Here is a 14,560-nt window from a genome sequence, read left to right as displayed (position 1 = left end):
AACGCCTGTACAGCACAAAATCAATATGGAGGAGGGTTATATGTGAATTGAATTTCTACGTGTGCTCAGATCAGAGGATGTGAATTCCAGAATTGAAAAGCAAATAGCTATGGAGGTGTTCTTAATCTTAATAATTTTAACGTTTCAGGAATAGGATGCATTGAAGCAGAAAATGAAGGAGGAGAGAGTGCATGTGTATTCGACTGCATTTTCACTTCATGCTCACTTTCTGGATCAAATGAAGGAGGCCTGTATTGGGCTACTGTTCCTTATCAATTCAAAATGAGGAGCATTCAGTTTATCTCCTGTACAGCTTCGTCACAAGGTGGGGGAATGAGACTGGATCCAAATCAAGCAACAGGGCTAGTTGATAGGTGCTATTGTTATTTCCTTTTCTTTCATGAATGCAAATGCTCTGCTAATATTCCATATGGGCATGATTTAGAATTTGCAGATTATTACAATGTTTTTTTGAGCACAGGAAATCCGTTCAAATAATGCTCCACCACAAACACAGATGAACAGAGGGCGTGCTGTGCATACAATTATACGGGAAGCAACTGGTCTGTTCAGCACACGGAAAAGAAGGATTAGCTGAAGAGAGGGATTCTCAACCGATTTGTCGCAGTGAGCGGATAGCAGCACAGACCAGTTGTGCGAAACGGATGAGATTACTGCATTCCATGCCATTGACATTGCAGTCAATTGGAGTAGAACACAGACAAGTTAAGTGGTTTCTCTGTTGGAAGGGAATCATTGCAATGAAGAGACAGCAACAATTAATTTTGGATTTATGAAGATTTCTGTTTTGGGGAAAGGGAAGGAAGTAAGTGTGATTGGGACGAATTCACTTTCTTCATCTTCAAAAACGCTGTTCAGTGTGGCAAGCGGGCAGCAAGCGGTAGGGCATGTGGGAATTGATCACTACGCGACAAGAGATTCTTCACCGAGCGTATTTGTGGTGCCTGTGGAGAGCGAGGCTCTTTCTCCGGAGGATGTTTTGATCTCGTAGAGTGTTTGTGGAGAATGTGTGACATGTTCATCTGTGTTTATGACATTCTTCTCATGGCTAAAGATGGTTGATGTCGAGATAAAAAATATGAAAGCGAATCGACCTCTGTTCACTGAACTATCATCAACAGAATCAATATCAGGAGAAAGTCTTCTGGAAATTTGACAATACGAAATGTGAATCGGACAACAGGAGATGAAGTGGTGATGGCAAAGAGGATAAAGAGAGGAGAGACATTTATGGTGTGGAATACAACAATTGAAGGATGTGAGTGTGCGAATGGGAATGGAGTGGGAATAAAAGCTGAGTTGACTTCTTCAACAAGCCAAGTTCGCATTGGATATCATTTTCGAAAGACGGAGTGATATTGAATTCTTGTAAGAAAATATTTCTAAATATAAATGAAGACTTTTTCAAATTGTCTTGATATTTCACATGTTATTCAATGCATTCTTTTCAAACCTTGCAATTTGAATATTCAAAGAAAATATAAAACAATATTCTGATTTGTTCTTTTCTTTAAAAAGAAGATGAAATGAAAAAAACAACAAAACAATAAATGCAGTTAATAATCAAAACATAGCTCAAATACATTCATAAAATAAAAAAATGAAAAAATGAAAGTATTTTTATGGGTTTGATCAAAAATTTTTGTTTGCTTTTTGAATTAAAAATTTATGAAATTTTTTTGATAGTACAGTGTTAATTAATTATGACAATCAATAATATTTCAAATATTCATCAAATAATATCATATTCACTACTGGTACAATTTAGACCTATGCCGAAAGAAGATGATTTTTAAAATTTGAATATTGTTATTTTTCTTAATAAAATTAGAATATATGGGGGAAAATACGTGCTTTCAAGCTTTTTTTGCACAAAGCATTAAAATATTGTTTCACTTATAACTTTATTTCGCTTTCTCAGATTTGAAAATAAATTAGATTTTCATAACTGTAAACAAACATTATTGATGAAATAACAAAATGTTTTGTGACCTCACATGCATTTCAAAAAATAAACCAATTTCTGTTGTGTTTTTTAATCTCAAAAAATCAATGAAAAGTACATAATTTTTCAATGAAAATGCATGAAGTCAAATATTTTAACCCATATAAAATAGTTATCATTTAATATGTTGGGGAAATGATTATGTTTATTAATTATATGGTGTCGGTCGAGTCCACTCTTACCGATTTTTTGATTTATTTATTAAAGCAATGCATTATTTAAAGTATAAATAAAAGTATCCTCGGTAAAGTGTAACTTGTTGGTTCCGAAGTTTTTATTAAATAATTTCTCGAATCATTTCAAAAAAATGGAAAAAAATTTTTTTAATGATAATTGCTTAAGAAAAAAGAAATGAAAATTTGCAATAATTTTCATATAAGAGATGGGTGATTATTTTTGAAATCATATTTTCTTGAAGAAAAATTTCGGTTTCAATTTTTTGTTTTGAATTAATGACGATGAACACAAATAAGAAATGGCTTCAACGAAAATTATTTCTGACTTTCTTTCACATCAAAGTGTTCTTTTTGATTCAATAAAATGAATTTAACATTTCAACAAAAGTATTATTTTCGAATTCATAAAACTCTTATAATTGTGTACACCACGAAAAAAGTTATGATTTCAAAAATTATCACCCAGATATGGTATTTCAGCTATAGATCCATCTCGATTAAGTCAATTAATATTATCGATTTATGTATATCTGGTGATTGTTATCATCTTGGATAATAAGTTGGAATAGGTGATGATAATAACATAGAGATCGAGAGTTATTGCTGATACTCTTCTGGATTTATCATAACTAGATTTTCAGTGAAGTTCAATAAAGAAGGAGTTATTGATTGACTTCATCGAGATGGATCGATAGCTAATGAACAATATCTATAACTGTGATATCAAAGATGAAGGATAAAGAAGTGAAACAATCAAAATTAGTTTCAATCACATCGAATTTTGTGCCACTTTTTGTGATTGTGTTTAATGTGATAAGATCCGAGCCTTTCTGTATCAACCTTATTACCAATTCACGGTATTCATTTCGATTTGTAGAAAAAATATTGAATCGCAGACGAAAATATAAGAAGAAAAATTTTAATAGTTTCATTTTGCTATCAACATCTTAGTCTTATAAAAAGTAGCTTTTTTTATTTTGTTCTGCACTTTCAAGGTTTCTTCCTTTCTTTTTATCTTCATCGACAATCATATTTTGAAAATTTCGAAACGATTTTAGACTTTTGTTGCAAATCTTTTTAATTATTTCAAAGTCATTTTACAGAATTATTTATGATTCATTTGGGTGATTATTTTTGAAATCATAACTTTTTTCGGGGTGTCGGTTTTCAAAGATTGTCAGTTTTTTAAAAGAAAATTTTTATTCAAAAGTGAAAAAGCATGATAACTGTTTTTAAATTCAAATGGTCTTTCGGAATCAAAGATTTAAATGAATTCAAAAAGCCTTTTCACTTTTCAATGTTCTATTGATAATATTCAAGATCATTTTTAAAAAATAAAAATTTTGATTGAAAAAATTTGATTTCAAAAATAATCACCCATTTAAATGCACAATTCATGACGACTGTGTTAACAATTTGTGTTTTTTCTCAAATAAAGATGATGATTTCTTTAATATGTTTTTTCCATTTCCAATGTTCTTTTGTTGATATTCAAGTCAAATTTTCGAACCGAAATTTTAGTAAGAAAAAAGATATTTTCAAAAACAATCACCCATTTGCAAGGAAATATATATATATATATTTGTTTTCAGTGTCCTTTCAATTTCCATTACTGTTTCCATTTTTGAGAAGCGTTTTTTCCAACCGGCTCTCAATAAAAAACTATTTGTTTTTTCCTTTCACAAACAAAAACAAGATATAAATTATCTTTTCATGAGGGACAACAAAAAATTAACTTCAGAATGACTTTTTGAACTTTTTGATACATGAAATCTTTTTGAAAAAATGAAAAAGATGATTGCATTTAATATTAAGGTAAATTGATCAATGGGCAAGTTTTTTTCCTGTTCTTCCCTAAAAACACATGAGGTTAGCTCTTCTCCCGCTTCGTTTTCCGAAGAAAACGCATCGTTTGCGCTTATTTATTTTCCTTCTTTTTGAAGAACTTTGCCATGCAAACTGAACATGACGTTTTGGCAATTAGAATGAAAGCGGGCTCTGATGATGAAACAGAAGATGGAATCCAAGAATCGCCGATTGCGCATAAGATTTTGAGTTTGTTCATCTTCACTTTTGATTTGAATGTTGTGATATTTGGTATTTTGATAAAATTTTCAAATCTTTTCAGAATTGTTTTGTGAACTGGAAGATTGCAACGAGGAAGATCAAAAACAGAAAGTCCTTAAAATGAGTGGGCTTGTAGAGGAGATGGGCAGAGAAGAATTCAATTCTGCGTTTACGACAGGGCTGTTCAATAGAATGAACAAAATGATTGAGGAAGAGAAACTGTCAATGAGGAATGTGTGCCTTTTATTGAAGCATGTTGGATATTGTATAGAGTTGAAAAGTGGATGGTCGGATGGGTTTTTAGAATCTTTGTTGATCAAAAGAATTGAAGAAATGTTGATTGATGAAAATGAGAAGAAGAAAGAAGAGAAAGATGAGAATCTTTTTGTTGATCTTTGTGAGTGCTATTTTTCACTGAGCTACTACTTCTCAGGTGAAGTTCTTTCGATTTGTGTGTCTTGCCTTCTGAAAGCTTCATCAAACAAAGAGGAAAACGTGGAAGTTCAGAAAGAAGTGGAAATGGCATTATTGGCTCTTAGCAATACTGAGTATTATGTGTGAATATTTCTATTTAATTTTCTTTTCATAGATTTTCCCCATTATATTTTTAATTAGAAAATAGGAAAAAATCAGTATTTGAAGGAAATGTTAGAAATCATGCAGCATCATCAAGAGCATCGAAACCTCACTCATCTTGCCTATCAGTCGGCTTGGAAGTTTTTGATAAAAAGAGTTTACAACGATGAAAGCTTGGAAGAAATGATTGTGAATGAGCTGCATTTTGCGAGAGAAGCGGCAAGAGAACTGGAAGAGTTAGTTAGATGTGTGGATTGGACGAGAAAAGGAGATGAAATTTGCAAAAGAGAAAAGAAAAGAGCAAAAATAATAATTAGATGGCTTGACGTAATTTATGAGTTCTTAAGGCAACGCACATTGTGGAATGAAGAATTTGTTGGGCTTATTAGCAGCATTGTCCAGGTATATCGAGCATCAAGAGACAATCACAGTGAAATTAGCTATCTGTGCATTTATTCTCTAAGGACAGCAGCTGAAAATAGAAATGTGAAAGTTGAAAACTTACTGAAAGGTGAGGCGTTTGATGCTGTTTTGGAGGAGATTCATCGATCAACACTGGATGACAAAATTGCACATGACAGCTTAATATTTTTTATGAAAGTTTCAAGAAGATTGAAAGAAAAGACTGATGGCGAAACGGACGAAAGGAAAAGAAAGGCAATGAAAATGAAGTTGTTTGAAAAGATGGAAGAAGAAGGATACGAAGAAGCCATCACAAGCTTTCATGAAATATTCGATTTTCTAAATGAAGAACGTTTCACACAAATATCATCGAATATTTCTTATTATTTTATAAATATTTGAGACAACGAAACTCATTTAGTATCTCAAAAATCATGTTTTTCTGTTTTTCTGTTTTTCTGTTTTTCTGTTTTTCTGTTTTTCTGTTTTTCTGTTTTTCTGTTTTTCTGTTTTTCTGTTTTTCTGTTTTTCTGCTTTTCTGTTTTTCTGTTTTTCTGTTTTTCTGTTTTTCTGTTTTCCTTTTTTATTATTTGTAATTCCAGAATTTGACAATCTTTTTTAAATTCATTTCACAAAATGGGAGGAAAACAAAAATTGAAATGTTATGAAAAATATTTTTCTTTCCTTTTTCAAAAAAAAAGGAAAGAAAAAGAAAAAATAGAATTTCTTTTCTTATCAATTTGTTCCATCAAGAATCTTCGTTGAATAGATTAATGCCCTCCATCTTCATCAACAAGATTCATTTTTATTTAAATGTGTTCAATTGTTTAGTTTTTGCCTCTTGAAGCCTCTGAACTCTTTAACTTGTTCTCTTTCTGATTATATTTTCAATGAACAAGAGAAGACGAAGGAGAAGAATGAAATGCTATTTCTCGAGAAAAAAAAAAAAGAAATAAAAAAGAAAGAAATGTTTGTTGAAGAAACCTGTTATCAACTTCTTTTGTTCAAAATAAAACAGCAATAAATCTGACGACGAAGAAGAAGAATGAAAATCTTATTCAAAAACTGCTTGGCTGAAACAAGTCAACCTCAATTAAATTCTATCTCTGTTTTCCTTTCTCTTTTGCTCAGAAATCTTCAATTGAAATTCATTCAATTTTTGTTTCATTGCCCTTCACTTCCATTCTATCCATCATCTGAAAGTGACTCAATCCCAATTCATCTGAGTTGTGTGTTGTCTTCTTTGTCGAAACAGAAAGTTGAAGAAGAAGAAGAAGAAGAAGAAGAAGAAAAGGAAGATCACAAATGTTGAAATGAAGACAGATGCTGTGTGAATGTACGAGTGAATGAGGGAGTGTGTGAGTGAAGTCGAAATGGAAGAAGAAAATGAGACGATTGAAAGAAATAAAAGAGGTATTTTTTTTTTTTTTTTTAATTTTTTTTTTAATTTATTTATTTATTTATTTATTTATTCAAATTCTTCGTGTTCAACTGAAAATGTTGATTCGATGCGAAATCTTTTCCCTTCTCTTTTCCCTTCTCTTCTTTTTTCATTTGCCTTTTCATTTGCTCATGTGTCTTTATCTGAATCTTCTGAATCTCTTTTTTCATTCCATTCTTCATCAGCTTTTCTGTGTTGCTTTCAACATCCGAATTGTGGGGAACATTTGCCTTACGGATGCTCCAAATAACCAGAAATATTCAACGATAATTGACAATAATATTTTTTGTTGAGAAAATTAAAAATTTCACGAAAGCTTGTGATAACTTCTTCGTATCCTTCTTCTTCCATCTTATCAAAAACCTTCCTTTTCGTTGCCTTTCTTTCATCTTTTTCCATTTCATCTTTCTCCTCGTCTTTCAGTCTTTTTGAAATATTCATAAAGAATTGCAAGCATTCAATTGTTATTTCGTCATCCAGTGTTGATCGATGAATCTCTTCCAAAACAGCATCAATTGCCTTTCCTTTCAGTAAGTCTTCAACTTGCACACCATTGCTTTTTGCTGCTTTTCTAAATGAACAAATGCACAAATCGCTGATTTCTTTGTAATTTTCTCTTGCTGTTCGATGTACCCGAACAATGCTGCTGAAAAGACCAACATATTCTTCATTCCTCAATTGACAATTGAAAAAATAAGAATTCAATGTTTCGAGCCATCTCGTCAATGCTAATTCTTCTTTCGCTTCCTTTCCTCTTTCCTCTCCCTTTTTTCTGTTCCAATCCACATTTCTTTTCAGCTCTTCCAATTCTCTTGCTGCTTCTCTCGCTAAATGCTGATCATTTGCAATAATTATTTCCAATGATCCATTGTTGTAAATTCTGTCTATTAAAAAATTCCAAGCAGAGAGATAAGCAAGTTGAGTTAAATTGTGATGTTCCTGATGATATCGGATGATTTCATTGAATTCATTATAATACTGTTTTTCATCAAAACCCTACTTAAAAAATCAGAAATAAAAGCAAAAACATTAAAAAGGAAGAAGAACAAAAATGCCTCATGTTTATGTATTAAATTTAAAGCCAACAACGCCATTTCCGCTTCTTTCTGAGTCTCCTTGTTTTCCTCTTTCTTCGAGGCAACTTTCAAAAGACAAGGCACACAAATTGATATCAACTTCAATGACAATACGAAGCTGAAACAAAGATTGCATTCGCAAAGATCAGCCAAAAGCTTTTCGTTCTTTTCTATTTTCTCATCTTCATCAACTATCATTTTCTCAAATCTTCCGCGTAACAAGGAATTATAAAAGCTACAACTCCACAAGTTCAAAAGAACTTTACAAAATCCAACATGCTTTAACAACCTAATGGCATTTTCAAATGATAATTTCTTTTCTTCAATCATTTTGTCTATTTTATTGAACATTCTTATTGTGAAAACGAATTCAAATTCTTCTTCATTCATTTCATTGATCATATTATTCATTTCTTCTATCTTCTGCTTTTGCACTTCTTTATCGCAATTTTCCAATTGCAACAAATTTTCTAAAAATTTGGTTAAATCAAAAGAGATAAAAGAAGCATTTATTTTTAAACCATTCGTTTCTTACAAACTCCAGCAAACCCCAAAAAATTTGTTTCTTTGAAGAATACTGCACACAGCAAAATAAATTTAAAATTATGAGAAATACATTTTCGATTGATTCGTCGAATATTCGAATCAAAAGAATTAAAAACAAAAAATTGAAAAATTAAAATAACACAGGATTCTAAACCTGTTTTGCCATTTGTGATTTTTGCATCAAAACAAGAAAATCTTTGAAATAAAAATCTCCTTATCGAGCAAATTAATAAGGGTTAACAACCTGTAATTTTATAAATGGAGATTTTTTATTGATGATTTGCAGCATTCAGAGTATATTTGAGCTGCTAGATGGTAAACCCACAGATGCACGCATGCAAGTTATATCGCCATAGAAGAACAGGGATTTTGCTTGCAGATGGAGGAGCGAGTGGCTGTATGCATTGATTGTTTGCGAAAAGTGAATTGGTGGAGGAAGTTGCATGAAATTTGAACTTGGTTAAAAATTGCAAAATACATTATGCAACACCGGCTGCGATATTTTGAGTGAAAAATTATCCAAGCAAGATGCAGAAAAAGCGAGTTGAATGCCAGAAAGATAGAATTGAACTGCTTGTTCATTTCAGGGAAGTGCAGTGTTCTTGGCATATCTTTTGCGCAGGACTTGTTTTCAGTGATTTATTTTGGGGAAGGTTGGTTTTGGGAAAAGGAAAGGGAATTTGGGGATTGAACAATGGAGGAAGCGAGTTGAACGAAGCACTCAGCAGGCCTTAACAACAATCTCATTTGCATTTTGCACAAAGCCCGTTGGAAAGCTATCAGCAAAGACATATCGTTGAATAAGTCTTTGAAAAAGAGTACATTTCTTGTTTATTTGGAGAATGTGTATTTTCATCTGATATCACGGCCAGCTTCACAATGGATTCTCTGCGTTCGATGACATTATGCATCAGCCATTTGTTGTACAGTTGTCAATCTTTTGAGGAAGGAGAGAGGCAATTTTGGAGAACAAGAAAGCCTGCAGATTTCATGATTTCGAGTGCACTGGAGATGGGAAAATATTTTTAGACCAAAAAGATATTTTGACTTTTATTTTCATTCATTTTTATTTAAAGGTGATATTTGAATGAATACAGATTGATCATGAACAGGAATGTCATGGAGAGAAACCTTTTTTTCCTTTTTCAAAAGAACCATAAGTTTTGAGATTATCCTTGTTTGGATTGCATCCAACGATGATATTCGTGGCTTCTGCCATCTATTTTGTATGTTGCATAGCCTGTCAATGCTTGACATTAGCTTGAAAGAGAAATTGCAGTTTGTTTGTCTTATTTGTTAAGGGCATTTTGGAGAAGCGACTCGTTTATCGGAGCTGATAAACTAACTGATCATTCTCATTCAGAACGCAATCATCTTTGTTGTGGCTCAATATACTGCATCATCTCTGGTGCATTTCCTTCCTCTTCCTCTTCTCGCTCCTCCAGCTTTGCATGCTCTAACGCTGCTGGCGAAAAAATAAATAAATTTCCCTCTTCCCATTTGTTAAAGGCGCCTTCTCCACAATCTCCCCAACATCACACACCGCAACCCCTCGCTGCATTACTTCGTCATCCAACTTCATCACCACACGCCTCGAATGCTGCGAATTAATCACCAGCCGTGCTATCGCAGATGGCAGTAGCGATAGGTCAAACAGATCGTAGATCGACAGGAACGCATTCACATCCGCCGCAGCAAAGATCTGTTAACTCCCCGACTTCGTTCCTTAAATTGATTCAAGCGATGGAAGCTGCATCACCAGTAGAATTAAGAGCTTTGTCGAAAGTGCTTCGTCGTAGGCATACACAACACCCCTATACAGCACCGCCTGCCGCGCCACAACATATCCACACAGCAGTTTCAGCGACAGAGGCATGTGCTACGCATGCACCCCAGACGCCTCTGGTACCATAACCCGTAGCCGCCTCTCGATGTTGTCCATCGTTGCTGCAGATGTGTATGACTACTCCACAGCTAGGGCATCCGAAGGATCAATTGCAGGCACTCTCGATGAGAATAACAATGGCCTATCATCTCCTCGTGCTTCCTTCTCTTTGCTTCTGTTTCGAACAAACCGCGATGAAGTAGACGAAGAATACAAAAAGTGCTGAGAAAGGAGAAGAATGCTGTACTTCGATGGAAGCGAGAAGCTTTCTCAGATACCCCACCACTTCTGCCTGCAGCTCCACCAGCGACACAAACGCAACATCCACATTCAGATCAGAAAGATCAACCAGCAGCGAAAGCTCGCCATTCTCGAGTGATGGGAACAGATGGAACAGAGTTTCTTCAGGTGAGGAGTTGAAATGAGAAGAAGAAGAAGAAGCTATGCTGCTGATGATAGAATTAACGTTCTGATACAATATCAGAAGAATTTAATGAGGGGCAGATTAAAAGATCAATTCAGAAATGGAAAATGCAGCAAGGGCTGTTTGCAACTCATTTTGTTGGGAAAAAAAGAAAGAAAAATACATGTCAACCTTCAATCTCCAGGATGAACCACAATTAAAACTCAAATGTTTGCAGCTCAAACCTTAAAGGCTGAAGACCGCTAAGTACCAAATCCAGATGAAAGGTAACGTAATTGATTTTTGGTAAGGATTGTTGCCTGTTTTCATTTCTCATTCACAACCCGATGCATTTTCTATTTCTGGATGAAGCATCATTTATTTATGCGATTTCTTCGTTTCCATTTCTTTTCTCTTACAACCTCTGATGCTTATGTTAAAAATGAAGAAATTCATCAAATGAAATGAATAATGAATTAAAGAAGTTAAATGATATGATGTTGATATGTTTAAAGAAGAAGATGCAATGAATTGAATGTAATTATTAAAGGATGAGAGTTGAAAACAAGAATGGCAACAAACGAAGCATCAAATGAATAGAAATGAAAAATATTTAGCGGTTAAATAAACGATTTTACAAATATTTGCAAATAGATAAGTTCAGATTGCATTATTAAATGCTCAAACGAAGAATAAAATGCATTTATTTTTCGTAAACTGCTTTCAATGTTTCACAGTTATAATTCTCAGGTAGTAACGACATTTATAATCAATAATGAAAATTTGTATATGAATTTCAATTCGAGTTTCAGGTTTTGACTTCATTTGCTTTCAACAAATTCACTTTTGTCAATAATGTAATGCTTCATAAATTCCCTTTTTGTTGAAAAAATTCATTTTCTGATAATATTTTTAATATATTAAACTTTTTTGTTGAATGTGTTTTGATCAATACCACATTAAATAATATTAACATTTTCTTTTGTTTTTTCGTTTTCTGTTGATGAATAATATGGAAATTTCGAAAGAAGAAGAAACAAACAATTTTGAAGAATTTTGTGATTCAGATACGGATTCTACAAGTTCTTTTTACAGTGATTTCGATAATGAAGGAGAAGATCCAAAAGAGTACCTTCCAGGAACTGAAAAAATTCTTGAAAATGGTTGGATTGATATCAAAAACGAATGCCCTAATATGGTTTTAAAAAAGATAATTAAAGAAGGAGAAGGAGAACGCCCATCTCGTCGCAGTAAGGTTCGGGTTCTTTACACCGGAACTCTTGAAGATGGAACAGTATTTGATGAAAACCAGGATAGAAATAGTCCATTTGTTTTTCGTCTTGCAATAGGGGAAGTAATTAAAGGATGGGATATCGCAATAGGAAGCATGAAAGTTGGAGAAATTTCTGAGTTTAAAATTGCATCTCAGTTTGCTTATGGAAAACCTGGTCAACCACCTCGAATTCCACCAGATGCGAATCTCCATTTTAAAGTAGAATTATTAGATAAAGAAAGCGAGCCCTGGACAGATGAAGAGAAAATTGAATATGCCACCAAACGAAAGATTGCAGGGAATGAATATGCAAATAGCGGGAAATGGAAAAAGGCTTATAATGAATACGAACGAGGGCTTGTTTATGTGGGTCATCTTTATTCCAGAAAAAAGGCGATTCGACCACAAATTTCTTCGATTGCTTCTGCCCTTCACTTAAACTTATCTTTATGTTGCTTGAAAATTGATCCTCCAGAATACAACCGAGCCGTTATAGAAGCAGTTGAGTCACTTAAAATGGACGATCGCAACCCCAAAGCGTATTTCAGAATCGGTCAAGGAAGGATGGGCCTGAGGGAATTTGTTGAAGCAAAGAAAGCTTTTGAAGATGGATTAAAATTGTCTCCAAACGATTTGAATTTGAAACAGTGGCTTGAAAAATCAAAAAAGGCAATAGAAGCCGAAAAAGAAAGAGAAAAGAAAATGTTTGGAGGCATCTTCCAGCGTATGGCAGCTGAAGAACAATCAGAAAAGAAGGACAACAAAGCAGAATGATTTACAGGTTTTTTAATGTTTATAGAAAAGTGGTAGAATTACATTTTTCCGTTTCATATAGTTTTTACGTTTTACACATTAAATATTTTCGTTAAACATTCATAACATCAAAATCCATCATTTTTTCTCATAGTTTTTTTTGATATTGTTGCGGTAAAAATTGAAAATAAAAGAAAATTTCTATGCACAAAGCACAATTGTTGAAATGAACAATAATAACAAGTTTGGAAAAAAATCAATCAATAATTTGATCACAATAAAACAAGTTTAGGGGAAAAGAGTTAAACTTGAAAGTAATAATGTAGATGATATGATGACATGTGTTTCGCATTTCACCACCATTCTCGCGGAAGATTCTTTCTTACCTCATTTTTATACACTTCCTCCAATGTTGGCTTCTTGCCAAATATCAAAACCCTCTTTGGATCAATGAAATCATTGTGAACCAAAAACTCCATTACATCCTCCACTGATACTGTAATCTCCTGACTAACAGCTGGATGGCCTGTTCCTCTGCGTTTCACTGCTTTATTTTGTCGGCGCTTTGTGCGATTGAGTGCCAGTTCTGGCTGCGTGCTAAAATCATTAACAGACATTAATGAAGAAGTGGAGCCAACTCTTGCTCTCGCAAAGGAGTCAGACATAAATCGCAAAAAATCAAAGAAGGATGTTCCAATACGCGGGAGTACTTTTTGCTGCACGTCTACAGTTGCATAACGCTTGAATATTGTCGTTATCCTCAGAAGTGGTATTGTTCCTGACTTAGGCTTGTAAATAGGGCGGATAGATAATGATTTTCGTTTTATTTTTTCTGTGGTTATGTCTTCATTATCAGATTCAACATCAAGTCTTCCACGTTCAACTGTTTCAAAATTATTATTATTATTTGGCAAATCAGGTTCGCCAACATTTTTTTTTGCATCAGGCTCTTCTTCATTTTCTTCTGGTTCCTGATCATCGCTAAATGAAATCATTGTAATTGGTGAAGGGATTGTATCTGACGCACGCCTATCTGACCTTGTTGTAGCAGGAGTTACAACTGACTGTCGGGGTATTCTCTCAGGAGAAGTTTCCATTTGTTGAGTTTGTGCTATGTTAGCAGGTGAAAGTGGAGATTGCGAAGTTACAATGCTTCCAACCTGTTGTAATGAATCAGTAGATTGCAGGATCAAAGGCTGAGAAGATTGTTCATTCTGCTGTTGCCTTGCCATTTCAACATCTTCATCATCTATTTCATCTAATGATTGATCATCAATTGAAGATTGAGAAAGTGATTGCGATTGCTGAGGTGGAAATGGTGATCTGAATTGAGGTGCTTGAAAAGTTGAAACAGTCGATACCATTGCTCCATAATATTTAACTGGAGTATCTTGCTGAGACATACTTGGAGGTGGAGGGGGAAGAGGAAGTGAAAGATGAGGTGGAGTGACGTGAAGCTGATTTGTTTGTGGGGTTGAAACAGGGGTTCGTTCTCCATCATTAAGCTCTGTAATATTTCTAGCAGATGCTGGAGTCTCTTGATAAGGTGTTAGAGGATTGCTTTGCGGAAGTTGACCTGAAGAATTAAAATTCATGATGAAACAAAATAAATTTATGTCAAATCGAAAAAACACAAAACAAACAAAAAGATATATAAAGAAATTGAAATATTCATTTTCACTTAATAAATTTTATTTATTTATAATGTCATACTTTCGTCAAGCAAAGTTTCAAGACGTGATTTCGGAGTGCGATCTGACATATTCTATTGAAGAGTAAATATCGTTTATATCCTCAATTAAAAAAGAAAATGCTTCACAAACATAAAATTAAACTGCAGCAATACGCTGAATAATACGAATTATAACGCTATTATTACAAAATTACAAAATTTAAAGAAATAAAATATAACTAAGGGAGATGATCTTAATTGAAA

The 14,560-nt window shown here is 33.6% G+C and overlaps 5 protein-coding genes across 5 annotated transcripts; 3 read left to right on the top strand and 2 right to left on the bottom strand.

The window, feature by feature from the left end:
- Nucleotides 1-4,038: 4,038 nt before the first annotated feature.
- MONOS_10459 (uncharacterized protein) lies at nt 4,039-5,649 on the top strand (the record flags this gene model as incomplete). The annotated part of the gene is made up of 4 exons (XM_067862911.1): nt 4,039-4,112; nt 4,187-4,257; nt 4,331-4,824; nt 4,885-5,649. The coding sequence occupies exons 2-4, from the start codon at nt 4,188-4,190 to the stop codon at nt 5,647-5,649; spliced, it is 1,329 nt and encodes a 442-aa protein (XP_067731087.1). The 5' UTR covers nt 4,039-4,112; nt 4,187.
- Nucleotides 5,650-9,942: 4,293 nt separating this feature from the next.
- Nucleotides 9,943-10,224, top strand: MONOS_10460 (uncharacterized protein; the record flags this gene model as incomplete). The annotated part of the gene is made up of 1 exon (XM_067862913.1): nt 9,943-10,224. The coding sequence occupies one exon, from the start codon at nt 9,943-9,945 to the stop codon at nt 10,222-10,224; it is 282 nt and encodes a 93-aa protein (XP_067731086.1).
- A 49-nt stretch (nt 10,225-10,273) lies between these two features.
- On the bottom strand, nt 10,274-10,935 carry MONOS_10461 (uncharacterized protein; the record flags this gene model as incomplete). The annotated part of the gene is made up of 3 exons (XM_067862914.1): nt 10,274-10,370; nt 10,474-10,644; nt 10,844-10,935. The coding sequence occupies 3 exons, from the start codon at nt 10,933-10,935 to the stop codon at nt 10,274-10,276; spliced, it is 360 nt and encodes a 119-aa protein (XP_067731085.1).
- A 666-nt stretch (nt 10,936-11,601) lies between these two features.
- Nucleotides 11,602-12,764, top strand: MONOS_10462 (putative Peptidylprolyl isomerase D; the record flags this gene model as incomplete). Its single annotated transcript, XM_067862915.1, has 1 exon — nt 11,602-12,764. One exon carries the CDS (start codon nt 11,602-11,604, stop codon nt 12,643-12,645), a length of 1,044 nt encoding a protein of 347 aa, XP_067731084.1. The 3' UTR covers nt 12,646-12,764.
- Nucleotide 12,765: 1 nt separating this feature from the next.
- On the bottom strand, nt 12,766-14,537 carry MONOS_10463 (uncharacterized protein). The gene is made up of 3 exons (XM_067862916.1): nt 14,448-14,537; nt 14,338-14,389; nt 12,766-14,200 (listed from the first exon to the last, which is right to left on the bottom strand). Exons 2-3 carry the CDS (start codon nt 14,384-14,386, stop codon nt 12,978-12,980), a joined length of 1,272 nt encoding a protein of 423 aa, XP_067731083.1. The 5' UTR covers nt 14,387-14,389; nt 14,448-14,537; the 3' UTR covers nt 12,766-12,977.
- Between the last annotated feature and the right edge of the window lie 23 nt (nt 14,538-14,560).

Source organism: Monocercomonoides exilis (genome assembly GCF_001643675.1).
Source record: "Monocercomonoides exilis strain PA203 chromosome Unknown scaffold12-1864167, whole genome shotgun sequence".
Lineage (NCBI taxonomy): Eukaryota > Preaxostyla > Oxymonadida > Polymastigidae > Monocercomonoides > Monocercomonoides exilis.
This window is presented reverse-complemented; position numbering and strand designations above follow the sequence as displayed.